Source organism: Chrysemys picta, chromosome 16 (assembly GCF_011386835.1).
Source record: "Chrysemys picta bellii isolate R12L10 chromosome 16, ASM1138683v2, whole genome shotgun sequence".
Taxonomy (NCBI): Eukaryota; Metazoa; Chordata; order Testudines; family Emydidae; genus Chrysemys; species Chrysemys picta.
The window spans coordinates 1,675,944-1,700,770 of record NC_088806.1 but is presented as its reverse complement, the minus strand read 5'-3'; the positions used below and the strand labels follow the sequence as shown (position 1 = coordinate 1,700,770).

The 24,827-nt window shown below is 56.4% G+C and overlaps 3 protein-coding genes across 16 annotated transcripts in view; 1 reads left to right on the top strand and 2 right to left on the bottom strand.

The window, feature by feature from the left end:
- The window catches only part of ZCWPW1 (zinc finger CW-type and PWWP domain containing 1), a 33,957-nt gene extending 20,203 nt beyond the window's left edge, over positions 1-13,754 (bottom strand). For 3 of the 14 annotated variants that reach the window (XM_065570480.1, XM_065570487.1, XM_065570484.1), the window contains exons 1-5: positions 10,597-10,730; positions 8,064-8,380; positions 3,757-3,835; positions 2,360-2,426; positions 139-290 (exon numbers count right to left, since the gene is read on the bottom strand). In XM_065570480.1, coding sequence (XP_065426552.1) covers positions 139-290; positions 2,360-2,426; positions 3,757-3,835; positions 8,064-8,369 — 604 coding nt within the window. In that variant the 5' untranslated portion in view covers positions 8,370-8,380; positions 10,597-10,730. Of the gene's footprint in view, positions 1-138; positions 291-2,359; positions 2,427-3,756; positions 3,836-8,063; positions 8,381-10,596; positions 10,936-11,961 lie in introns of those variants that run through there. The other 11 variants (XM_065570486.1, XM_065570481.1, XM_065570482.1 and 8 more) reach the window with 11 other exon arrangements.
- Positions 13,755-14,404: 650 nt separating this feature from the next.
- Positions 14,405-22,028, top strand: MEPCE (methylphosphate capping enzyme). Its single transcript, XM_024113254.3, has 4 exons — positions 14,405-16,400; positions 19,573-19,791; positions 19,870-19,996; positions 21,313-22,028. Exons 1-4 carry the CDS (start codon positions 14,589-14,591, stop codon positions 22,011-22,013), a joined length of 2,859 nt encoding a protein of 952 aa, XP_023969022.3. The 5' UTR covers positions 14,405-14,588; the 3' UTR covers positions 22,014-22,028.
- Positions 20,455-24,680, bottom strand: PPP1R35 (protein phosphatase 1 regulatory subunit 35). Its single transcript, XM_065570510.1, is given in 7 exon segments — positions 20,455-20,661; positions 22,021-22,226; positions 22,674-22,766; positions 22,847-23,377; positions 23,380-23,441; positions 23,591-23,734; positions 24,359-24,680. Coding segments are annotated over 4 exon segments (492 nt in total). The 5' UTR covers positions 24,553-24,680; the 3' UTR covers positions 20,455-20,661; positions 22,021-22,226; positions 22,674-22,766; positions 22,847-23,285.
- Positions 24,681-24,827: the final 147 nt, after the last annotated feature.

Genomic DNA, 24,827 nt, shown 5'->3' with positions numbered 1-24,827 from the left:
AAGACTTTGTGGACAATCTTTGTAAGTAAGCAGGATCGCACCAAAGAAACACCTGACTTGGATCATCAGTTTCTCCTCCTCCCCCGGCAAGGCCCCGAACATTGGCCCTATCTGCATTTGCCCACACAAGAGACTTACGCAGTTTCTTTCTCATCTTGTTTAAAGAAAGCTTATTGCGTTTCTTTGCTTTGGGCAGAGGCTCTTTTAGGTCCACGGCAGAGGCTGTTCCTTTTGGCTCATCGCTGTGCTGGACCAAATTCCCTGCAGGTCGGGATGTTTCGAAAGTCTCCCTAAAACAAACATTGGCAAGGATCAATTCATGATCGTTATTTATCGTGTGGATTACGTGCTGGAGCTGTACAAACACACAACAAAAAGACGACCCCTCGACTCACTGTTCACAGAAGATGAACCTGAGTATCATAAAGATGACAGTACACCTGCCTACACCAATGAGAGAGAGAGGGTATGGAGATATAGATACATCACATTAGTCAGTTACATGGTGCAAAAAAGATGTGGAATGACAACAGTTCTCATTTCACATCGGTTTTGCCCAGGGGGTGAGTGGGGGATCGGGTCTCTGCACCCCTTTGAATATCCTGCTTTTCGTTTTTTTCCAGCATTCTCAAGCAGTTCCTTTTGGGTGGATAATATTTTGACAGAGAACATGCACCACCTAGAGGCCAGACCGTATCTTACACTTCTAAAGCAGGTGCATTCCCCTTCCCGCTTCCCCTGCAAAAAATGAAGTTAAAAAAGGCAAAAGGTCCCAGTCGATAAGCTAAACAAACATGAGGAGGCTGGCTTATTTGTACGCAACGCATGGGAATGGTAGCAGCTTCATGCTCCGTAGGAATGGCAGCGATACACATCTGGTGATCGCAAGACACTTGGGACATTTTCATTGAAGTCTCACAGCATTCCCTGCTACATCACACTCTCCCCTACCAGAACTCTGAATAAAACCCAGGGATCCTGATCCCATCTCCCCCCTGCTTCCCCTAAACAGCTGGGCAATAAAACCCAGGACTCCTGCCTCCCAGCCCCACCGCTGCTCTGATTCACGAGAACGAATGGAAATATGGATTATTCCTATTGATTACGTCTAAGGTGGCAGGACCCACGGGCCCCCATGTGCCAGGCACAGCGTGGACACACCATGGGAGAGACAGTCCCTGCCCCCAAAAACGTGTACAATTCCCAAGAAACCCTGTGGCAGCTGGTGTCAACCCGACGCGTCTCCATTTCACATCCCCGTTTCTATGTAGATCTGAATAACGATTTTGCAGAACACCGGCTCAAAATGTTGACCCTTTCCCCCAATTCGGGAGGAACGTGCGTGTCGAAATATCAGGATTTCATGAGCTGACTGAGTCCAATTCGAGGGCGTGTCCCTTTTCTGCTTCACAGCCTGGGACCAGGATATGCGGGACGGGAACTGTGGGCAACCAGTCTTCTCAGAGCCAGCCATAGGAAGTCAGGACCATCCCAACCCCGGGAGCACTGCTCCGCCATCCCTCCCTTCTTGGAAAGGAGCACAGAGCAGTGGGTGGAAGTATTGCACAACCCTACCAAAACAAGACCCTCCAGCACACGTGGGATCCTGCCCCTGGGGAGAGGATGAGAGAACACAGCACTCGAGACCAGCGTTAGTCACGTCGCTTACTAATATAACCACACCTAGCTCTTATGCAGCGCTTTTCATCAGTAGATCTCCGCACGCTTTACAAAGGAGAGCCGTTTTCCTTATCTTTATACGAGGGTGATGAAGGTGGGATAAGACCCTGGACAGAACAGAAGAGAACTGCCACAGGACAGAAAGTCCACTGTCCGCTTTTGGATTCCTTCCGCTTTAACCTCAATTGTTAAAGTTCCTGGCTGCTCTGGTTTTCCCAGACTCTCTTTTAGGTAACAGGCCCCCTGTTTCTCCGTCCCTCCCTCCCTGGTCTTCTCTTCCCTGCTCCCCTGACTGTTCACACCACTGGCACTCTTTCTCATGGGTTCTTTTCCCTCTGTTTCCATGGCTACAGATAAGGGATGCCACCCCTATGTTTGCCCAGCTAGCGCTATTTGGAAACAACTAGCTAGAAGGAGGAGAAGAGCCTATTGTGTAACCTTGGTTCACACACCTCGTAGATAGACTTTATGCTGGGACTTATGAAATTTGGGCCAGATCCCCCGATGGTAGCGATCTGATTCAATGGAGTTACACCGGTTTACGCAAGGCGGGGAACTCGCCCTTTGGCTGAAGGACGTATTTCTCAGGGTAACTGGCCCTACAATTTTAACGCAAGGTATAATCCAATATACTGCAGGATAATGGGGATTGATTGCCCAGGAACTGATATACACTCACTTCTTTAAACCTTGTGGTTCTGCCGCTTCGGTAGCTTCTGCCTGGTGAAATGTCCTCTTGGAGTCTTCTGCAAATTGAGATTAGAGCTCACACATTTTATCATTTCAATGTGTGCCTAGATGGTCATAATCTCATGACGCATCACACATTGAAAGGTTGGATGTCTATCGAGGTAATAATTGGATTACAGAGGGAAATGCATTTCCGGGGTCCGACAGATTTTCTGCACACTGTCGTTTCAGCTAGACAGGCTGCAACCCTGCAAAGTGACTCACTGCGTCGCCCCATTAAATAATAATACAAATCAATAATATCTAGCTCTTCTATAGCGCTCATCAGAAGAGAGCTCAAAGTGCTTTACAAAGAAGGTCAGTATTCCCATTTTACAGGTGGTGAAAATGAGGCACAGCGCAGGGAAGCGATTTGCCCACAGTCACCCAGCAGGCCACGTCTCCTAGTCCTGAGACGGTGCTCTATGCACTAGGCCACGCTGCCGTTAAGTTTTCACAGGCCCCAGGTTAAGCACCCGCTTGAGTCTTTAAGAGGATTTATTTGCTTTAAGGCCAGAAGGGAGCATTATGATGATCCAGCCTGATCTTGTGCCTAACACAAGCTGTGAATTCCTACCAAGTGATTCTCCTGCAGAAAGTCAGGCCAAGTCTAAACTAGGAAAGTTATGTGCTGCTGATAACCAGTGATTTTTGCTAGCACAGATCAGGACTGGCGTCACTCAAAGTTAGCCTGCAATACAGGGGTGTTTACTTCTTTATACCTCTAAAGGCACAAGGCGGACCTAAAATTGAAAACACACACACAAAATATTTAAGCAGGAAACTTAACGTGCTGTGGGATGGGGACAATTCACTTTTTATAACCTCAATTTCATGATGCCTTGTTTCTGATGGAAATGATTCCTCAAAGTCAACATAAAGTGAGAGGAGGGTCCACTTAATTTGCGTGAAACTTTATGTGCTTTGGCAGGCCGTGATGCCCCCAGCACGTGGACAGCCCGAGACAAAAGCCATGGCATGGTGATTCGGGCATGGTGGCCTTTGTTTTGACATGCCAAGGGAATAAGATTGTCTTAACTGGGCCCCGGGCCAGATCCTCAGCTGGCATAAAAAAGCCTAGAGCCGTCAAAGAAGTGATGTCAATTTATTCCAGCTCACGATCAGGACTCATGATGTTTTTAAACCGCTGAAGAAGCTAAAATTCTAGCTTTCAGGCACGTTGAGGACATATTTTAGCCTGTTAAAAGGGACAGGAAACAATTCATATCTACAAAATGTGTGGCTCATCCAAATAAATACTTCACGGGGCACCAATTTAAATGTTCTCATTTGAGGTTTCACGTGACGAGCTGTCTTGGAGTTGCTCAAGAGGCCCTGAAGACTTACCCATGCACTCTTGCAAGGACTTCTGCAGCACACTCTGGACAATTTCCTCGAACTGCAAGTCGGTGAGGTGACACATCTCCTAGAAACAGAGGCACAGGCAGGGCAGAGTGAGTGACAAACGGCATCCCCCATACCAGCTGGACTTAACTCTAACAGAGGTCCAATAAGGGTTCTTTTAATGTAGCAAATTTAGAGCTGCTACACGGGGCTTCTGTTCAGGATTAAGTTCCTGGACACCTCTGCCCTCTGAGAAGTTTCCATGATGTGGGGGCTTCTGAGATTGCTTTTAGGGCTACATAACACCATCCTTTGCTACTATTTGCTTTCAGTCTCAAGCCGGGACGTTATTACTAACGGCGCTGTCAGAGAGACACTCCAAATCCTGGGCAATAACATTATTAATATTTAATGCGACGACTTAGTACTTTTCCTACCGGAAGCACTTTGCATGCTTTAATCCTCAGAACACCCCTTGCAAGGTAGGTTATTTGTCTTAGGGTGGACCCCGACTGTGAGCCTAGGTTCCCACACTGACATAAAACGCTCAGTATGTTACAGTTGTCAAAGAGTCAAGAGATGACTTGATCACGGTGTATCAGTACTTTAACGGGGAGAAAATTCCAGATACTAAAGGGCTCTTTAATCTACTGGAGAAAGGCAGCAGCTGGAATTGAAAGTCAAACACATTCAAATGAGAAATGAGGCACAATATTTTTTAAACAGTGCAGATAAACTCCCAAGTGCAGGGGTGGAGACTCCATTTCTGGAAGCCTTCCAATCCAGACTGGAGCCTTTCTGGAAGATGCTTTAATCCAACACAAGCAATTGGTCCCAATACAGCAGAAGCGGGTGAAATTCTATGGCCTGCATTAGGCAAAAGGTCTCTTTTGGCTGCAGAATCTAGGCTCAGGAACGAACGGGAATGTCAAATGGGCGCAGGGGATCAAATCCCGAAATGCAATGTGTAAGCCCATCCTGGCCCACGACAGACACCTGATAGGGTCTGGGTTTTCTTCACACTTTGGCAACGCTTTTCGGGCCAATAAAAGTCTCGTCGAACTGAAAATGGCCACGTCAGAGTTAGAGAGTTTAAGGCCCCAAAAGGGGACCACTAGATCAGTGGCTCTCAACCTTTCCAGACTACTGTACCCCTTTCAGGAGTCTGATTTGTCTTGCGTACCCCCAAGTTACGCCTCATTTTAAAACGACGCGCTTACAAAATCAGACATAAAAATACAAGGGCTCGTGTCCAGCAACAACCCCACTTCTTGGGTCAGGTTTATTCACATAAAACAAACTCAAACATCACTTCCACCCCAGTCTCACACTGAGTGCATCTGAGGTCTGTCTTCTTGCTCCTTCCTGTCCTGGCCTTCTCCGCAGGCCTCCTTCCACGCCAGTGTCTCATCTGGCTTCCTCAACTCAGGGGCCAGTATCTGCAGGCATCTGCCAACATCCACCTGTGAACCCTTCTCTCTCCAGGACTCTTCCTTATATACTCCAGGCATGATTGAGTCCCCTGGCCCTCCACATTTCCCTGACCTGGAGAGAAGAGCTGGCTATTGGCAGCCCATCTCTCCTCGTGTCATGATCTTTTTAGCAAATGATTCGCGGATTCGTAGAGATCCTCTCCTCTAGTCTGACCTCTTGCATCATACAGGCCAGAGGAAGTGAGCTAGAGCAGTGACCACCAACCGATCGAACGTGATTGACTGGTCAAGCCTAGAGACTTTTTCAGTCGATCGCGATCTCCGGCAGTGCAGCGGGGCTGCTGGTACCTGCCCCGGACCCACGCCGCACCCGCAAGCGGCCAGCATGGCCCCGTGGGGGGAGGGCAGGGGTCTCAGCGTGCTGCTGCTGCCTGCAAGCACTGCCCCCGCAGCTCCCATTGGCCGGGAACAGGAAACTGTGGCCAATGGGAGCTTTGGGGGCGATGCCTGCAGAGCCACGTGCCCTCCATCCCTTAACCTCGTTGCGCCACCGATTGGGAGCTGCCTGTGGTAAGTGCCGCCTGGCGGGAGGCTGCACCTCAACCCGCAGACCTGAGCCCCCTCCCGGAGCCAGCACTTCATACCCCCCTCCTACACCGCAAACCCCTGCCCCAGCCCTGAGCCCCCTCCCAGAGCCAACACCACATATCCCTTCCTGTACCCCAAAACCCCTCCTGCACCCCAAACCCCTTCCTGCACCCCAACCGACCCCCTCACAAAGCCAGCACCCCATATCCCCTCCTGCCCCCCAAGCCCCTGCCCCAGCCCTGCCCCCCCCCCAGAGCCAACACCACATATCCCTTCCTGTACCCCAAAACCCCTCCTGCACCCCAAACCCCTTCCTGCACCCCAACCAACCCCCTCACAAAGCCAGCACCCCATATCCCCTCCTGCACCCCAAGCCCCTGCCCCAGCCCTGCCCCCCCCCAGAGCCAGCACCCCATACCCCCTCCTGCACCCCAACCCCCTGCCCCAGGCTCAGCCCAGAACCCCCTCCCACACTGCGAACCCCTCGGCCCCAGCTCAGAGCCCGCACCCCCTCCTGAACCCCAACCCCCTGCCCCAGCCCCGTGAAAGTGAGTGAGTGTCGGGGAGAGCGAGTGATGGGGGGGGAGGGGAAATGGTGTGAGCAGGGCGGGGCTGATCTTGGGTTGCCCTTAAATTCAAAAAGTGATCTTGGGTGTAAAAAGGTTGGAGACCACTGAGCTAGAGCATCTCTTTTGGAAATATAAATAATCATCATCGCAGAAAGTCCTGATTCTTCCGGCGATGGAGAATCCACCATGTCCCTACCTCAACGACTCCAACAGTTACTTTCCCTCCCCGTTAAAATGCTGTGCCGTATTTCCAGTCTGGATTTGCCTAGCTTCAACTTCCAACCACTGGATCTTGTTAGACTTTTGTCTGCTAGGTTGAAGAGCCCATGAGCGATATTTGATCGTCGACTTCTCAATCTTCTTCTGCCTTTGTCTGCCTCGGTCTTTCACAGCACATGAAAATAAAGAGTGCACGGAAGGGAACAAAAACCAAGGCTCGGGCTGGAAGTATTGTTGGTGTTTAAAGCCTTGGAAGGGACAGTTTTATAGGGACATAGGAACACAGGAGTGCGGGGAACATCCTGCTGTCACAGGCAACCCCATCGCATCATCCTATTCTTGAAGGTATCAAGCTCCATGTTCAAAACAGTTAGGTTGTTTGGCCCACGCTCCTCCTGTTAGGAGACTTGTAAAACAAGGCAAAGCTCAAGATGAGTTGATGTACCCCCTGGAGGACCTCTGCGTACCCTTAGGGGGTACACGTACCCCTGGTTGAGAACCACTGCTCTCGTCTTCACTAACCACCCAAAAGCAGGAATGGAACCCCGAATTATAACATTCAAAAACAAGTCGGAGAACACTTCAACCTCCCTGGTCACTCAATTACAGACCTAAAAGTCGCAATTCTCTAACAAAAAAACTTCAAAAACAGACTCCAATGAGAAACTGCAGAATTGGAATTAATTTGCAAACCGGACACCATTAAATTAGACTTGAATAAAGACTGGGAGTGGATGGGTCATTACACAAAGTAAAAACTATTTCCCCATGCTAATTTTCCCCCCTACTGTTACTCATGCCTTCTTGTCAACTGTTTGAAATGGGCCATCCTGATTATCACTACAAAAGTTTTTTTTCTCCTGCTGATAATAGCCCACCTTAATTGATTAAGCAGGGGGAAGCTGTGTGTGTAAGAGAGAGAACACCAGAGAATTGTGAGAGAAGGCAAGGAGAAAGCAGAAAAAGCACCGTCAGCACAACCCCGGGTAGAAGCTGAGGGAGAGGGAGCTTTTGAGGCAGAGTACTGGTTGAAAAGAGGCTTGAAACTGAGAAAACAGGTGGATACAGGACTTCGTACGTTCTTTGTAAATAAACAGGACATTAAAAAAACAACAACTCCAGCATCACGTGCTCCTCCTAAAGGAAGCAAACCAATAGATACTGAAATTTGGCTAACCACTTGGGTCAAAAAGGGGTAACAGCAGATTACAAAACAAACATACCCGTCTCATAGCACTGATTTCTCATCCTAATGCAAACAACCCCAGGAAGCCCCCAAAACAGGCTAGTGCTTGGGCCCAAGGGGCAATGGTTTGTTGATAGGATGGGATTCAAATATATTGCAAATAGTATTTTTTTGTAAATAGCTAAGCATATCCATCTAACACTTAACACACAGTGTGTAGGGAGATTTTATATGCCAGTTTTTAGAGATGCAACTATATAGGAACTAATGAAAGGAAATTTTTATTCATGTTATTAGATTCTGACGTTAAATCACCTTAGCTGACGCGTTGCTTGAGTTCCTTTTGGGTCTCTTTTCTACATCTCGGGGTGTTGCTGGATCTTTCACGTGGCCTGTATCCTCTTCCTTTGCTACCCTAGATTTCTTCCACCGCTGCACATCAGTGTCTGGATGGCCCTCTTTCAGTTTTGTTTTGATCGAGTCACTCGACCCTTGGCTCAGCAGGTAGGTAATGGCCTCTTTTGCCCTCGCATCCTCCTTCTTCCCATGATGCTCAGGGCCTTCCCTCAAAGAAAGGACATGGGGTTTTGCCACCGGAGGGGCAAATGTTTTCTTCATCATCTTCCCAAGTGCTGAAATTAAAGCAAGAAAGAAACACAATGCAGCACCCCCCCCCCCACACACACACACACACTTGACGCTGAAACTCTGATCTTGTGGACACATAAAAGTTACACCTGTTTGTCCGTCCCTTGAGTGCAGAATCTTAAATTGATTTGAAAGGGCCATATAGATTTAGGTTGCATCCAGACAAGCATACACCCATTTAACTACCTCCTCTATTGCTTGCGGTCTTTACATGAAAAATGATCTGTTCTGGACTTAATATTTATGAATCTAAGAAATGAATTGATTTCTAAATTGAAGCAGGTTTTGTGTGAGAAATGCCTTCTTTTCTTTTCCATCATGTAACTATTTCCCAGTTTTCTGGTGGCACAAAGTGGCCAAGTGAATTAATGATCATATGTTAATTAAAGCCAATGGGCCCAAATCTCAGGTCTACTATAAGGTCTCTTTATACTTCTAGGAACTTTGTATAAATGAGAAGCAGGCTCAAGAGTTCCTTTGGTTGCTAGAATCCAGAGTCTACCTGGTCCAAAGACCTCTGCCCCACGAATTATTGCTACTGTTATTACACTTATGTCGGTGTAAATACAAAGAAGTGTAGCCAACTTACTGGAATTACTTCGGATTTACATGGGAGTACATTACTGTGCGTTCTTTTCATTGTTATAGCTGAACACACGTAACAAAAAGATGGCATCTGTTCCAAAGAGCTCATAATCTAAGGCCCTAATTCAGCAAAACACTTAAGATGTGCTTAAACCCTGGTGAAGTTAATGGGAATTAAAGACGTGTTTATATACTTGGGTGGGGAGACATGGCTACTGACATTGGCGCAAAGTTTGCCCTGATTGATAGCGAGCGAGTTAAATGTTTAACAATCTCTAGCACACAGGAATGTTGTGAGGATGAAATGTTTACATGCCTCTTACGGAACATTTGCCAAACCCTGTGGGCCAGATCCTCAGTTTGGGATGGGCGTTAATACGACCTGCTCGGCCCAATTCTCCTCTCACACTGGGCCTCTGCTTTACACCAGTATACCTCGGTTGATTCTAGTGGAGTGACTCCAGATGTACACCAGTGTGAGCGAAAGCAGAATTGGGCCCGGATGTGTGGAAAGGTGGGATCAACAGGGCATCCCGTGGCTGTTGTGTTGTGCAAAACAGGGTGAAAACCATACCCATGTTCAACTCCATTTCCACTGAACACCCTAATAAGAATAGGGGTGTCATATCTATCTACCATCATTTTCTCGCCTCCTAAGTACGCATCTCCCATGAGACGATGACTAGGGAATTTTGAGTATTTTGGGCAACCAAGGGCGACCAAGGTCCACATTGGCACCTTTTATGAGGTAAAAGAGACATGATTTTTTAGCCTTTTTGCCCCATCAGCATTACCATCTTGGTGCTTTTCTGGCCAGGATGGGGGTGGCAAATAGGCACATTTTTGGTGCAGCCATGGTAGACTAAGGCGTCATACTGACGCAAGAGGCAATGCCATGGCCCCGTGGCGACACCTTTCATGAGAGAACAGAGGTGGTCATTTGGGGGTTTGGTCCCTTCGGTGTGCGACATGATATTGGTGTGGTTTTGGTGCGGGGGCTGGGTGCCATATTGATACAACAGGCAAGGGGGGCAACCAGGCTCTATATCAACACCTTTCGTGAGGTAAAATAGACCTGGGCATTTGGCCCTCCAATGTCTACATGTTGGGACTTTTTAGTATAGGAGCATCCGGGCGCCATATTAGTACAGGAAGCAACACCAAACAGGGGCCCCCTTTTGACACTTTTATGGGGTAAAATAGACATAGTTATAAAGGGTTTTTTTGGCCTTCCGGTGAGATTACATTGGCCCGTTTTGTGTGCAGGGGCACCATATTGACACAGGAGGCATCGCCAAGCCAGGGGCGACTGGACCAAGTTTTCGTGAGGTAAAACAGACATGGTTCTCTTGGTTTATTGGCCCTCCGGCAATGCCATGTTGGTGTAGGTTCCTGGCGCCATATTGACACAGGAGGTATTGCCAAGCCAGGGGCGACCGAGCCAACTTTTCGTGAGGTAAAACAGACACGGTTCTCTTGGTTTATTGGCCCTCCGGCAACGCTATGTTGGCGTAGATCCCTGGCACCATATTGACCCAGGAAGGCAGGCCATGCAAGGGGAGGGGCGACCGAGCCTTTTCATGAGGTAAACCAGGCGTGGGGAGGCCATGGGTACCTAAATGGGGCGTGTTTGACCCAAGCTAGGATCTCTCTATTAGCTTCAACAGGTGGGGACAGCTTTGGCGCCTTTTTTCCTTCAGCGCCCTCCGCGGCGCGCTCCCTCCCCCCGCCGCCGCGCGCGCGCGCACCTCCTCAAAGCGCCCTCTAGCCTCACGCGCGCCTAACGGCCCCTCGGGGCGCGGGAGACTCCAGTGCGCATGCGCAACCTCTCAGCCCGGCCGCCGCTCTGTCTCCGCGGCGACGACGCTTGCTTTGAGGCCGGCTCCATGCGCATGCGCAGCCATCAGCAGAGGGCTGGAGAAAAGACGCGCGCGTTGGTCGAACTCACTGCGCACGCTCGTCTTGGCAAAGGCGAGGTGTGGGATGGCGCCTGCGCATTGCCTCATGGGGAACTAAACCACACTGATGACCACGTGGTTTCACTGTGCACTGACCCTATAGATTGTGGACCCTATAGGGGGGCTATATTATTATTGGTTACATATAACCCTATGGATCTGTATATGGACTGGAGCTCTAGATTATGGACTTTATGGAAGTTATATCTCCCTGTGGGTCTGTATATGGGTAGATTATGGACCCTATGGCTCAGAGAGAGAGAGAGAGAGAGAGAGAGAGAGAGTGTGTGTGTGTGTGTGTGTGTGTGTGTGTGTGTGTGTGTGTATATATATATATATATATATAAATAAAATTTTCCCTAGGAGGGTGGTGAAGCACTGGAATGGGTTCCCTAGGGAGGTGGTGGAATCTCCTTCCTTGGAGGTTTTTAAGGCCCGGCTTGACAAAGCCCTGGCTGGGATGATTTAGTTGGGAATTGGTCCTGCTTTGAGCAGGGGGTTGGACTAGATACCTCCTGAGGTCCCTTCCAGCCCTGATAGTCTATGATATGGAGTAGGCCCATAGATTATGGATTTTAAACAGCTTTATGTTATGGGTCTTTGTGTGTGTGGATCTCTGTAGCGGCTGGCCCCCTATATGGACCCTTCATGGCTATACGGGGGCTGAGATATGGAGCCTGCAGATGGATCTATAATATGGACTTCATGGGCATGCATATACATTTATATTATGCACCCCCATGGATCTATATAGGTCCCTAGACCTTATGGGCCTGAAAAAGGGACTCCTCCCCCCTATATGTGAGGCCCAATGGATTTATATATTATAGACCTGTGTATATGAATGTTTGAGGGTCCATATGTGGTCTGACCAGTATAGTATGGGGCAATTTAACCATCCCTACCCTGAAATAATTTACTTGACCCTAATCATATATATTTTATTTTAAAACCAAATAAGCCTTTCATTACATTATGCTTTATAGAACATTGAGCGCATTCAGCCATGGTTGCTAACTCACCGCTGTGGCACCTCTTGCTGATCATCCAGGAATTAGCTCAATCCCAGCACTCGGAACGCCTCCTGTTGGCTGGTGTCTCTTCTGCCTCAGGCCCCCCCATGTCCCTCCCAGACCCCAGTGCCCTCTACCTTGGGGTTCTGCCCCCAGCAGTACCCTCACACTCTGGGTCTCCCCTCCCATGTGAACCCCCCCTTGCCTCAGTAGCTACTGCCAGTCATCATCTAACCCCTGCTCACTGGGGCAGACTGCAGTCTGTCATGGCCACTTATCACTGGCAAGGGGGTTGGATCTGCCACCTCTTTGCCTATCCCCTGAGCTGCACCTCTACAGGCCTCAGCCTGGGGAGATGGCAGGCTGGAGCTCTCCAGCTCCTACTGCCCTTCCCCAACACTGCTCTTTTTCCAGTACCCTGTACTCCCAGGCAGCTAGGTCTTTCCCACCTCAAGGCTGGAGTGAGACTCTGACCCAGCCTCTCCCTCACAGCCCTCTTATCAAGGCCAGCTGGGCCCTGATTGAGCTGGCCACACCTGTGGTCAGCTACTCTGCCAGCTTCCCTCAGCTGTTCTCACTCCTCTTATCTCAGGAGCAGGGTAACTGGCCCCCCTACACACGCTTTATGAGACATTTAGTATACAGACCCTGATTCAGCCATGGTGTACATATAGCCTCACTGATATCTGGCCCGTAAAACCCTTTGTAACACAGCTTGATCTTACAGCAGTTTTATAGATGATGTTAAATGTGATATTTAATACACAAAACTCTAATGTGTACAGCTATTGATTAATTCAATGTGATACACCCAGCAGTTACATCAAGGAATTGCAAAGCACGTATTCAGTCTTACCCATGCTGCCCTTAGCATTGTATTACTTAGAGAGTTACAGATTTGTATATAACCTAAGGCAACCTCCCTCTGCCTGCTCCGTTTTCCCTCTCACCCCTTGCCTGTCTTATCTATTTAGACTGTAAAACCTTTGGGACAGGGGATGTCTCTCACTATATGCATCCTGGGATCTGTAGTCTCAGACCAGACAGACCCCTTGTCTGGTATTAAACTGGACAGTCCTGCTTTTCTAGGGTGTGTTCCCTATCCAGTACTCAGACAAAACCAGATCTGTTTTTCTCTGATATTGGATGGAGGGGGTGTCTGTCTTTAAGAAGTCCTGCCCCAAGTGGCATGATCTTCCATGCAACATGCGTCTGAGGTCATGCGGGCGGGAGCAGGGTCACACCAGCTGGGGCAAGTGGGACCGTGATGTGTGAGTGGCCACCCTAGGCAGGTGCCTCCAATAATGTGTTCATCTTCCAGCCGGCCCCCCTTCACTAGGAGGGCTGGGGTCAGGGTGTGAGAGGTACCAGGACCGCTCCTGGGGTCAGAGGTGAGAGGTCGAACGGGTCAGGAATCCCCCATCCCGCCCTGGGCCAGAGGTGGAAGGTTGTGAATGGGGAGATGCGGCTGTCGGGGAAATTGCAAAGGTCAGAGGTCAGAGGCTGGAGGGGGAGCAGGGGTCAGAGATCAGGCTCCTTCCCTTCATGTGAAAAGCCAGGTGACCTCCCTGGGGTGAAGGGTCAGGGTCAGAGGTCGCAGTTCACTCGGCCAAGGCAGGGCAGGTGACCCCCACCTTCTGAGGGGTCAGAGGTCACCATTCTCCAATCGGGGTGAAAGGTCGGGGGGAGAGGGAGCTACCCACCTGTCCACTCCTGGGGGAGGCCAGGTGATGCCCCCACCTCCTCTTTCCCACCCCTACAAAGAGGGAGGAGGGGAGCATATATTTACAGCCAGGCGGGGAAATTCGTTCTGCGCAGCCGCAGAGCCACCACGGCGGGGGGGAAAACTACAACTCCCAACATGCCTTGCGCCTCCCGCGCACGTGACCCTTGTCCACCGCCTCTGGGCGGGGGCTTGATATTTGAGGTGAAAAACAACGAGCGGGCTCTGAATTCACCGTCCACACGGCGCGCGGCGTGGGGTTTACACCCACCCCGCGCCAGGCGGGATGGCCCCGGGGGGGAAAGCAGCCCAGACCCCCCAGCCCCTCCCCCAACAGGCGGCGGACTGAGCTGGACGGGGAGGTGTCCACGTCAGTGCCTGAACCGGCGTCGGGTGTCAAATCCGTTTCCACACACCACGTTTTTTAACCCGGTTCCTGCCACCGAAGCCTGGCTAGACACTGTTTAATAGGGTGGGGGGGAAATCCCCCAACAGGCACTTTGGGTGGACAGCTCCGAGCTCGGAGGACCCCACCGCACGGCCCATGGGAGCTAGGCCGGATGAGAGTCGAGCGCTCCGATTGGCTTACGTAGTTTTCCTTGTGCTCCCTGATTGGCTTAGGCCGCGGCGGCGGGGCGGGAGGAAGGGAGGCGGGGGCGGGGCTTGTAACGCGCAGGGGCAACGTTAGCGAAGGGAGCGTCCGTCGAGCGCATTGGCCGCCATTCCACGTGGGAAGGGAAAACACGGCGCTCTGATTGGCTCGCGGCCGCGGGAGGGGGCGTGGTTCGGGGCGTGCCCGCCCCCCGACTATATCTACCACGGGCGGGGGGGCCGCCTTGCCATCGCGTCTGAGCTGGGAGACGCGAGCCGCGGCTGTCTCCTCTTGGGCCTCGCGCGGGCGGCTGGGCCGCGCATGCGCCACCCAGAGGCGGGGACGGTGCGTCGTCGCGGGGAGGGGCGGAGCGCATGCGCGTTGGGGCCCCCGGAGGGGCGAAGGCCGCGGAGGAAAGCGAGTGCGGCTGCGCCGCCTGCCGGAGGCGCATGCGCAGGCGGAGCCCGTGAGGGGCGGGTGCGGCAGTTGAGCGAGTTAGCGGCGCGCGGGGGGAGGGAGGCGGCCGGATCCGGAGCGCGGCCGCCCGCCCCCATGCAGGAGATGATCGAGATGGCGGCTGACAAGGAGACGTTCCTGGTCCCGGCCCCGCCGCCGCCCCTCAAGCCCCCGCCCGCGACGGGGGGCGGAGCGGGGGGAGGGGGCGGCCCCCTGGTGCAGCTGCACCAGGAGGCCGCCTCGACGGAGCTGCACGAGGAGGCCGCCCTGGCCAATCAGCGTCGGGAAGGGGGCGGGCCGCCGCGCGGGGAAGGCGGCAGGCGCGGAGGCGGCCCCCTCGTGCAGCTGCACGAGGAGGCCGCCCCGCTGGGCCAGCGCCGGGGCGGAAGCGGCCCCCCGGGGCGGCCGCACCAGGAGGCCGCCCTGCACCAGGGGGCCGGCCCCAAGGAGGAAGACAGCGTGGGCGAGCTGCAGCGGCCTCGCAATGGCTTCCAGACCCACCGGCCGGCCGGGGGCAAGCGGCGGAACAGCTGCAACGTGGGCTTCAAGCACCCGGCCTCCAAGCGCCGGCGCCGGGTCAACTCCGAGTGCGACCCGGTGCTGCCCTCCGAGTTCCTGCTGGGGGGCAACATCTTCGACCCCCTCAACCTCAACAGCCTCCTGGACGAGGAGGTGAACCAGGCCCTCAATGCTGAGACCCCCAAGTCGTCGCCGCTGCCGGCCAAGGGCCGCGACCCGGTGGAGATCCTCATCCCCAAGGACATCACGGACCCGCTCAGCCTCAACGCCCAGGACGGCGACGCGGCCCTGGTGCTGGCCTCGCCCTTCAAGACGGGCCGCAAGCGCCACCGCCACCGGGGGCAGCAGCGGGGCAGCGGGGGCGGGGCTGGGGACTGTAAGCCGGCTGCCTGCAAAGCCTGTGACGCTGCCTGCCCCACCCCACAGCCCTACGAACTCAACACGGCCATCAACTGCAGGGACGAGGTGGTCTCCCCGCTGCTTCCCCTGGCCGCCGAGGGTGCGGGCTGCGTCACACCCTCTTGCGCCTCCTCCTCCAGCAGCCGCCACCACCGCAAAAGGCGCCGGACTTGCAGCAAATCGGAGGCGGCCGGGGGAGCCAAGCTGCCGCCGCCTCCCCCCACCCCGGGTGGGGGCAAAGGCGGGGGCCAGCCGGGCAAGAGTAGCCCGGAAAAGGGCAAAGGGGCCGGGCGGCACCAACAGTTGCCCACGGCCAAGCGGAGGCGTCAACAGAGGAAGTTCCAATACGGCAACTACTGCAAATACTACGGCTACCGGAACCCTAACTGCGAGGACGCCCGGCTGCGTGTCATGAAACCTGAGTGGTTCCAGGGCAAAGAGGTGCTGGACCTGGGCTGCAACGTGGGGCACCTTACCCTGAGCGTGGCCAAGAAGTGGAAACCCGCCCGGGTGGTGGGGCTGGACATAGACGGGGCCCTGATCCACTCGGCCCGCCAGAACATCCGCCACTACCTGTCCGAGGAGATCCAGCAGCAGCAGGAGGACGATGAGGAGGTGCCGGAGGGAGCTGGCTCCAAAAGGCGGAGGGGCTGCTTCCCCGCCTCGCTGGCAGCCAGCAGGGGGCCCATTGCTGCCCCCCGGGTGCCCCAGGACGGGGCCGGTGCCGCCGACTTTCCCGACAACGTGATCTTTGTGCGGGTAAGAGGCCTAGGATGTGTGGGGGGGACGGCCCCACCTTTTCGGGGTGCAACAGGTGTGGGTAGCAGCCGCCCACTCAGCGGCTCTCAGTGGGAGGTCACACAACAGCCTGGAGACACGCCCCCTAAAATCCGGGGGTGGGAGGGACTGGTGGTTGGTAGGAGGAGCCCTCCCATCCCATTTGAGAGGGCGGTAAATACCTCATCTCCTAGGCCGGCCAGTGGCTTATGGGCTGGTAGGTCACGCAGCCCTTGTCTGGGGGGGCCGTGTTCGGGTGAGGGGGGTGGGTGGAATAGCTTCTTGGGCTGTTAACGCAGGCTATTCAGGGTGAGAGACTCCACCTTACTGGGGGGCGGGGGTGCATGCGGGGGGCCAGGATTCTCCTGCGCTCAGGAGACCAGTGCAACTACCAGGATGGTGCCACCGGGGAGGGACCGGTTAAACAGCTCCGTGAGGCTTGCCTGGAGGTCTCCTGGCTTGTTTCAGCAGAGCCCCTCGGGTGAGGGGCAGCCGAGTTGTCCGTCCATCCCCTCACAGAGTCAGAATTCCCCACCGGAAGCAGGAGAGAACAGAACTGTGTGTGGTGGGGGCGGTGCCTGTGACCTTGGCCAGTTTGGTTTACCCCTGCCTCGGTTTACCTGAAATGGGCTGGCCAGAGATCTGGCCGGGAGGGTAGCTGGGTTGGGTCAGTTTCCTGGGGTGGCATTTCTGGCTTCTATCTGGTTCCTATTCTCCACTCTCCTCTTGACCCCGTTGCCTCAGTTTCCCCACTGTCCAATGCTGAGCCTTGCGTGAGGCTCACGGGAGTTAAGGAGCCTAGCTCCGAGGACTGGAATTCCCCTAACGATCCTTACCAAGCCTCCGCCCGTGTGCTTTGAGATCTGCCGCCGAATGGGCGGAGAACAAGACGCATCGGAGGGGGGGGGGGATTCTATGCGCAGGGCCGAGAGAAATCCAGCGGCCGGTATGCAGAGAAATGTTTCCCGGGCCGTGTAACAGCTGCGAAGCTGCGATCACCTAGATCTAGCCCGTGACAGTATGGCGGGGAAGCAGGTTCTCATCTCGGGGATAATCTATACGCTGGCAGATGGTCCTGCAGGGCAGGGCAGCCTGTCCCCGGCAGAGCTCCCTAGGAAATCCCAAAGCGGGGCACGCCTCCCCCGTGGAACAGGAGTGCAAATACGCCCCGCCGCTCTGCGAGGCGGCGCTGGGGGCTGAGGGACGCTTGGCATATCTGAGGGGTGTTGAGGTGACCGCCCACGGTTCTCTGAAGGCAGGCGCATTGGCTAGCAGCTGGAGGGAGGGGAGTCAGGACTCTTGGGTTCTCTTCTGGTGCCTGGACGGAAAGTGAGCAGAAAGCCTCCAATCGCCCTGAGCCTCCCGGGCAAATCAGCCAGAGCCCAGCATCCATTCCCACACAGGCCTGGCATGGGACTACGAGTCCCAGCAGGCCGTGCGGCCAGCAGGGCATGCTGGAACCCATAGCGTCATCTCACCCAGAAGGCTTGTGGTAAAGATGCCTGACCCCTTCCAGCGCCTGAGGCTCAGGCCGGGAGCTTGCGGGTGGGTGAATTTCTGTGCTGGGTCCAGACTCTGACTTAGAGACGCCAGCAGCTGGAGGTGTAAGAATAGAAATCTTGAGGGGGTCCCATATCTGGAACCACCGACCCCCAACTGAGATCAGGGCTTCCCAGACACCACCCTGACCACGATCGGGGACCCCCTTTGTGCCACCAGATCTCCCTCCCTCACCCAGACCCCGACCTCTTTTGTGCCAGCCGCTGCCCAGACCCACCACCAGACAGTGTCTGCCCTGAGGAGCCACCCATCGAAATCCCCACAGGATGGGAGGTGAAACTGAGGCACGGCGGGGAAGTGACTGGGATCACCCAGTAGATGGTTGATTAATGCAGCCAAGCGTCTAGAGAGAGAAATGGGTCACGGACTGAACTCCTGGGGGGGGGAGATTCGTGTAGATGCCCCCAGCATGGAGGCTGGCAGCCCCTCTGCTCCCCACTGCCCCGAACCGAGGTCCAGTCCCAGCTGTCAGACAATATCAGGGTTGGAAGGACCTCAGGAGGTATCTAGTCCAGCCCCCTGCTCAAAGCAGGACCAATCCAAGCCAGGCCTTAGAAACCTCTAAGAATGGAGATTCTGGCCACTAGTCTGGGGTTTGGGACTCGGACGCCTGGGTTCCTTCCCTGGCTCTGACCCTGCTGTGTGGCAAGGTGGGTCTCCCTGCCTCAGTTTCCCCTCCCATTCTTTGGATCAGAAGGTTTTGTGGGGAGGGTGTGTCTGAGTTGGGCATGAAAGGGGGGGGTGGTGTCCTGATCTTTACCTTTATGGGGACAGACAGGGCACGGAGAGGGCCCATTGAGCTCTGGGGGCTGTGTGGCATTGGGGGAATTCCAGATAGCTGAGGGGAGCTGAGTGGTGTGCGCCCTGGAGCAGTGGCAGGAGGGGTCTGGGAGGCTACAGAGGGCCCTGATCTGGGGGTGGAGGCTGTGTGGGAGGGCCCCCAATCTGTCTGGAGGGGGGGCTGATATCTGGGGGGTGCCATGGAAATCAAACATCCTCCTGAGGGCTGGGAGCCAGGACTCCTGGGTTCTCTCCCTGGTTCTGGGAATGGAGTGGGAGCTGGTGGGTAAGAGCAGGGGGGCTGGGAGCCAGGACTCCTGGGTTCTCTCCCCGGCTGTGGGAGGGGAGTGGGGGCTGGTGGTCAGAGCAGGGGGGGCTGGAAACCAGGACGCCTGGGTTCTCTCCCCGGCTCTGGGAGGGGAGTGAGGGCTGGTGGGTCAGAGCAGGGGGAGCTGGGAGCCAGGACTCCTGGGTTCTCTCCCCGGCTGTGGGAGGGGAGTGGGGGCTGGTGGGTCAGAGCAGGGGGGGCTGGGAGCCAGGACTCCTGGGTTCTCTCCCCGGCTCTGGGAGGGGAGTCGGGGATGGGGGGTTAGAGCAGGGGGGACTGGGAGCCAGGACGCCTGGGTTCTCTCCCCGGCTCTGGGAGAGCAGTCGGGGATGGGGGGTTAGAGCAGGGGGGACTGGGAACCAGGACACCTGGGTTCTCTCCCCGGCTCTGGGAGGGCGTTGGGGGTTGGGAGCCCGGGGTCTCCCAGCACGTGCTGGGACTGGCTGGCTCCCTGGCCCCGCCCGTCACTCTGCCCCGTGCCCGCAGGGGAACTACGTGCTGGAGCGGGACGAGCTGCTGGAGACGCAGGGCGCCGAGTTCGACATGGTGCTGTGCCTCAGCCTCACCAAGTGGGTGCACCTCAACTGGGGGGACGACGGGCTGAAGCGGCTCTTCAAGCGCATCTTCCGCCACCTGCGGCCCGGCGGCCTCCTGCTGCTGGAGCCCCAGCCCTGGTCCTCCTATGGCAAGCGCAAGAACCTGACGGTGAGCGGCGGGCGGGCGGGCGGGGGGAGTCCCCTGGTGGCGGGAGCTGGGAGCCTGACGCCTGTCTCCCCTCCCCAGGAAACCATCTACAGAAACTACTACCGCATCAAGCTGAAACCGGAGCAGTTCCCCTCCTACCTGACCTCCCCGGAGGTGGGCTTCTCCAGCTGCGAGCTGGTGGCCAGGCCCTACAACAGCTCCAGAGGTGAGAGGGGGACCCACTTGGGCGGCTGGGCGGATAACTCATCTGTCAGGCCGGCCTGCTGGCAAACTGCCACCAGGCCAAATAAGCCGATGGCGGATGACTGCCATCGGGAGAACTGAGTTTTTCTGACCTGTAGGGAAACTCCGCAAAATTTGGATTTGTCCCAAATTGGGGCCAAAAAGTCCAATCTGTAAAGGAGAAAATTCCAAAAGACTGAGAAACGTTGCGTGTTTTGTGTTATCAAAGCTAAACTATTGAATGTGGTGTTGCAGTGTTAATTTAGTTTTGATAATACAAGAAGTAACATGTTCCTTTCATATTTGTAATATCAGACTTGGCAGAATTTGATTTCAGGGGATAGTGAGGTTTCTTTTTAAGCATTCTTTTCGGTTTTCATCTCTTTTTACCCGTTCACGGGTGTGTGAAATTTTGGGATAAGGATTTAGTGACCGTAGATGTTGAGTCAAAAAGTTAAAGATTTATAAACAGTTGAAACAACTGGTCAAGGCCCTCTGTTGAAATACACAACGTCAGCGTCCTTAAATCAACAAATCAGGCTGCGTTTAGTGTGCGTTGGCTAGTGCATTTGTAATGAGGCTATTTCGAAGTCACTGTGCTCTCAGGTAGGATTCCCCTTCCGTTGCTTAGCCGGAAATGTCCATTAGCTGTGGAAAGATTTCTTGGTTGGTTTGTGGATATGGTGAAAGACGTTTGCTGACCCATCTAATTTGTCAGGCCTAATTACCATAGAGCAACTTATCTATTTGTATTATTACACGGACGTTTGATATTTATCAGTCACAAAGGCAAAACCAATGCTTCATCGGATTTCACCTAGTTTCCAAATGTTTCCATCAAATACTGTCCGAATCGACACTTCCCCTTGAAACATTTGGCTTGTGCCAAGCCAGCCTTCGCCGTGCAGTTAACGTGTGGAACTCCTTGCTAGCGGATGTTGCGAAGGGTCAAAAAAGAATTTGCTGAGTTCACGGCGCACGGGGCCCTCAGTGGTTATTCGACCCCCCCATGCGCCAGGGGTCCCTAAACCTCCACCTGCCAGCAGCTGACCCTGCTGACACAGACCAAACCTAACGAGCCTCCAGTAACGAGCAGGCTTCATAGTCAGGACGCAGACCGATTCCCCAGCTCCTCGGGGGCAGGGGGCAAAGCTGGAGGTCTCTGGGGGTGTTGCTCACAGTCCGATCAGCAGCTCCGTGGCCACGTAACGAGTCAACATGTTAGCTGATTTGGGGGGAGGGGGCTCCGGAGGGGGGGAGCAGGGCCTGTACTAACCCACTGCCCCTGTCCCCCTGCAGGCTTCCAGCGCCCCATCTATCTCCTTCACAAAGGCCACCCCTGCCACCCACTGAGGGAGAAGCGGCGGACGCTCGGGCCCGGAGCCCCCCCGTTTTTTTTCTTTGCATTGGAGGACAGTTGGGCTGAGCCCGTCGGACGGGGGGCGGGCAGGACTGGCTGCCGGGTGCCCCCCCAGCCCCAGGCGCCTGCGGGCAGACGGCCCGGCCTGGCCTGGCCCGCAGGTTTGCGCTCAGCGAATCCGCCCGTGAGAGGGGCTGCCCCCTGCTGGACACTGCTTCGCGCTGCAGCCTGGAGGAGATCTGCATGGGGGGTGCTACAGCTGCCGTGTGCTGAATACACAGCCCCCCCACCCTCTCCAGTTGGAGCTTGTACAGCTGTCGGGGGGAGGGGGGGAAGGGGGCAGCTGTACAAGCTTCCCCCCCTCAAACAGCTCATCTCTCTGCAGCAGGGAGGGGAGGGGCCCTTTGCATCTATTGTTAGAGGGGGGAGACCAACCAGGCAGCAGCTGCCTCAGTTTCCCTTCTGCTGTCAAAGGGGGGGCAGCGCTGCCCTGCTTTCTGAGGGTGGGCCCAGAGTGGTGCCGGTTGGATCCCTGGGCTGGTTCCCTCCTGGAGCTTGGGGGGGGGGGGTTGTAGGGCCCCCCCTGCGTGTGACGTGGAGTTTTATCTTTACAGATGTTGATTCTATTATATATAAATAAAAGCTACCAATTATTGCCCCCGCGTGGCGCCTGGGGGGCGGCGAGAAGGAGCGAGACAGGATGCGGAGCAAGGCCGGAGGCATCGTTTATTGGGCGGGGGGCAGCAGGGGCTCCCATCTCCCTCCAGCGGTGGGTCAGGGCCGGCCGTAGGAGCCCGGGGGGGCCCTGGGGCAGCACACCGGAAGCCAGCTGGGCCTGGAAGCGGTGCCACACCTGCAGGGAGAGAACAGCAGGCTGAGGGGGGGGCCCATGGCCCAGATGTGGGGGTGCAGTGGGCTGAAAAGGGGGGCGCATGGACCACACCACAGTGGGGGCTGGGCAGGGGGGGGCACCTGGACCAGATGTGGAGGGACAGTGGTTGAGAAGGGGGGCATGTGGACCAGACCATGGTGGGGGGAGAGACCAGTGGGCTGAAAACGGTGGGGAGGAACACAGACGAGACCACTAGAATGGGGGGAGCAGCCAGCTGAGCGGGGGGGGGGGAGGGCACGTGGGCCAGACCATTAAAACCAAACGGGGGGGGGGGTCAGTGGGCTGAAACAGTGGCAGGGACACACGGGCTATACCATTAGCACTGGGGGACAACAGCGCGTGGCACGCACCATTGGGGAGAGGGGGGGAACAAACGGGACAGACCATTCGGGGGGGGGGCGGCGTTACCTGGGCGAGCGCCTCCGGCTGCCCCGCCCGCCGGGCCCAGGCGCTCAGGTTCCGGTCCAGCTGCCCCATCAGCCCGGCCGCCTCCTGCAGCTCCTGGGAGAACCGAGAGGGATTGAGAACCAAAGACAGGCCCCGGGGAGCCCCCCCGCTGCGCCCCATGGTCGGCCCGTTACCTGGGTGATGGTGTCCAGGTAACTCAGCTTCGCCCGTTCGAATTCCGCCGCCGACAGCCGCGGCCCGCTCGCCGCCCGCCATCCCTACCCGCGGGGCACGACGGGAAAAGGGCCTTGGCCGCCGCTGGGCCTCCTGGGAAATGGAGTCCCGTCGCGCAAGGGCGACTGGGACTTATAGGCGCTTTCCCCCCCCCCCCCACGTGCAGAGCCCTGCTCCCTGGAGCCCAGGAATTATGGGCTGTCTCCCCCCGCCCCCTAGGAATGCTGGGAAACACAATCCACCACCCTGCCCGTGGGAGAGCCACAGCCCACGTGGGGCGCCCCAATGTTCAGGCACCGCAGCTGAGCCCAGAGGGGGGTTTATTGGGGGGCCGGGTACAAAGGGTGAGAACCACACGGGTCAGGGAGGGGGCGAGGGGGCAGCCGCATCCCGGCCCCGCTAGGCCTCCCACTGCTGGAGCTTGCGGAACATGAGGAAGGTGGAGGCCGGGGGTCGGATCTGGGGCTGGAGCCGCAGGGGGGGCAGCCCTCCACGCCCAGGTACGGGGTCTCCGCGACCAGCTCCTGGGGCTCGTAGAACATCAGCAGGTCGGGCCTTCGGGGACGGGCTCCTGGGAAGGGGAGGAGACACCCCACTGGTGAGAACTAGAGCTGCCCCGAGCCAGCGCCTGCCCCATTCCCTGCCCCCTGAGCCAGCCAGTCCCCACCCTGGGGCCAGTGCCCCCTAGAGGGGACAGGCCCCACTGAGGGTTACTCACCCTGCGGGGTTCAGGCTGCGATCGGACGAGTGACAGTTTCTCCTGCAGGGCGCAGCTCAGCACCTCCTCTGCGGGCACCTGCAGGCTCACGAGCCCCTGGTACAGCTGCTGCTCCCGGGGATGTTCATACCTGGGCGAGCACAGAGAGGCTGGGAGTGAGGGGCACCGGCAGACCTGGGGGGGCAGGGCCGGGCTGGCAGGGGCTGCGGGTCGGGAGTGAGGGGCACCGGCAGAGCTGGGGGGGGCAGGGCTGGGCTGGCAGGGGCTGCGGGTCGGAGTGAGGGGCACCGGCAGAGCTGGGGGGGGCAGGGGCTGGGCTGGCAGGGGCTGCGGGTCGGGAGTGAGGGGCACCGGCAGGGTTGGGGGGGCAGGGCCGGGCTGGCAGGGGCTGTGGGTCGGGAGTGAGGGGCACCGCAGAGCTGGGGGGGGGGCAGGGCCGGGCTGGCAGGGGCTGTCGGGTTGCGAGAGAGGGGCACCGGCAGAGCAGGGGGGGGCAAGGCTGGGCTGGCAGGGGCTGCAGGTCGGGAGTGAGTGGCACCGGCAGGGTTGGGGGGGGCAGGGCCGGGCTGGCAGGGGCTGTGGGTCGGGAGTGAGGGGCACCGGCAGAGCTGGGGGGGGGCAGGGCTGGGCTGGCAGGGGCTGGGGTCAGGAGTGAGGGGCTCCGGCAGAACTGGGGGGGGGGCTGTAGTTCAGGAGTGAGGGGCACCGGCAGTGCTGGGAGACAGTGGGGGACTGGGGGTTGCCCATCTCTCACCTGCGGCCGCCTTGCCCTCCACACTGCAGCGGGGCGAGGAAGGATGTGACCAGCAGCTCCTGGGCGGCCCGGTGGGCGTCGAAGCCCTGGTGGGTTGGCCACCCGAACCTCCTCGCCCAGGGCCAGGCTGGTGTGCAGCTCGGGGGTGGCCAGGTCCCCCGCCGCCTCCCTGAACCCCGTTGTCGCCCGCCCATCCTCCGCCACGCCGGTGCCAGGGGGGCCCGGGGGGCTGGGGGCTCCGGGCTGGGGGGCACCTTGTCCGGGGCAGAGCCCAGCAGGAAACGGACCTGGGGGAGAGCAAGGGTTGAGACTGGGGTGGGGGGCCTGTGCTATCCCAGAATCTCCTGGGGCACGGATACCTCCCCCTCAGCCCCTGGGACAAATAGCCCCCCCACCCTCCCCCTGCTCCCATGAGCCCCCGGGGCACAGCCCCCCCCCACATTCCCATGAGCCCCTGGGGCACAGGCCC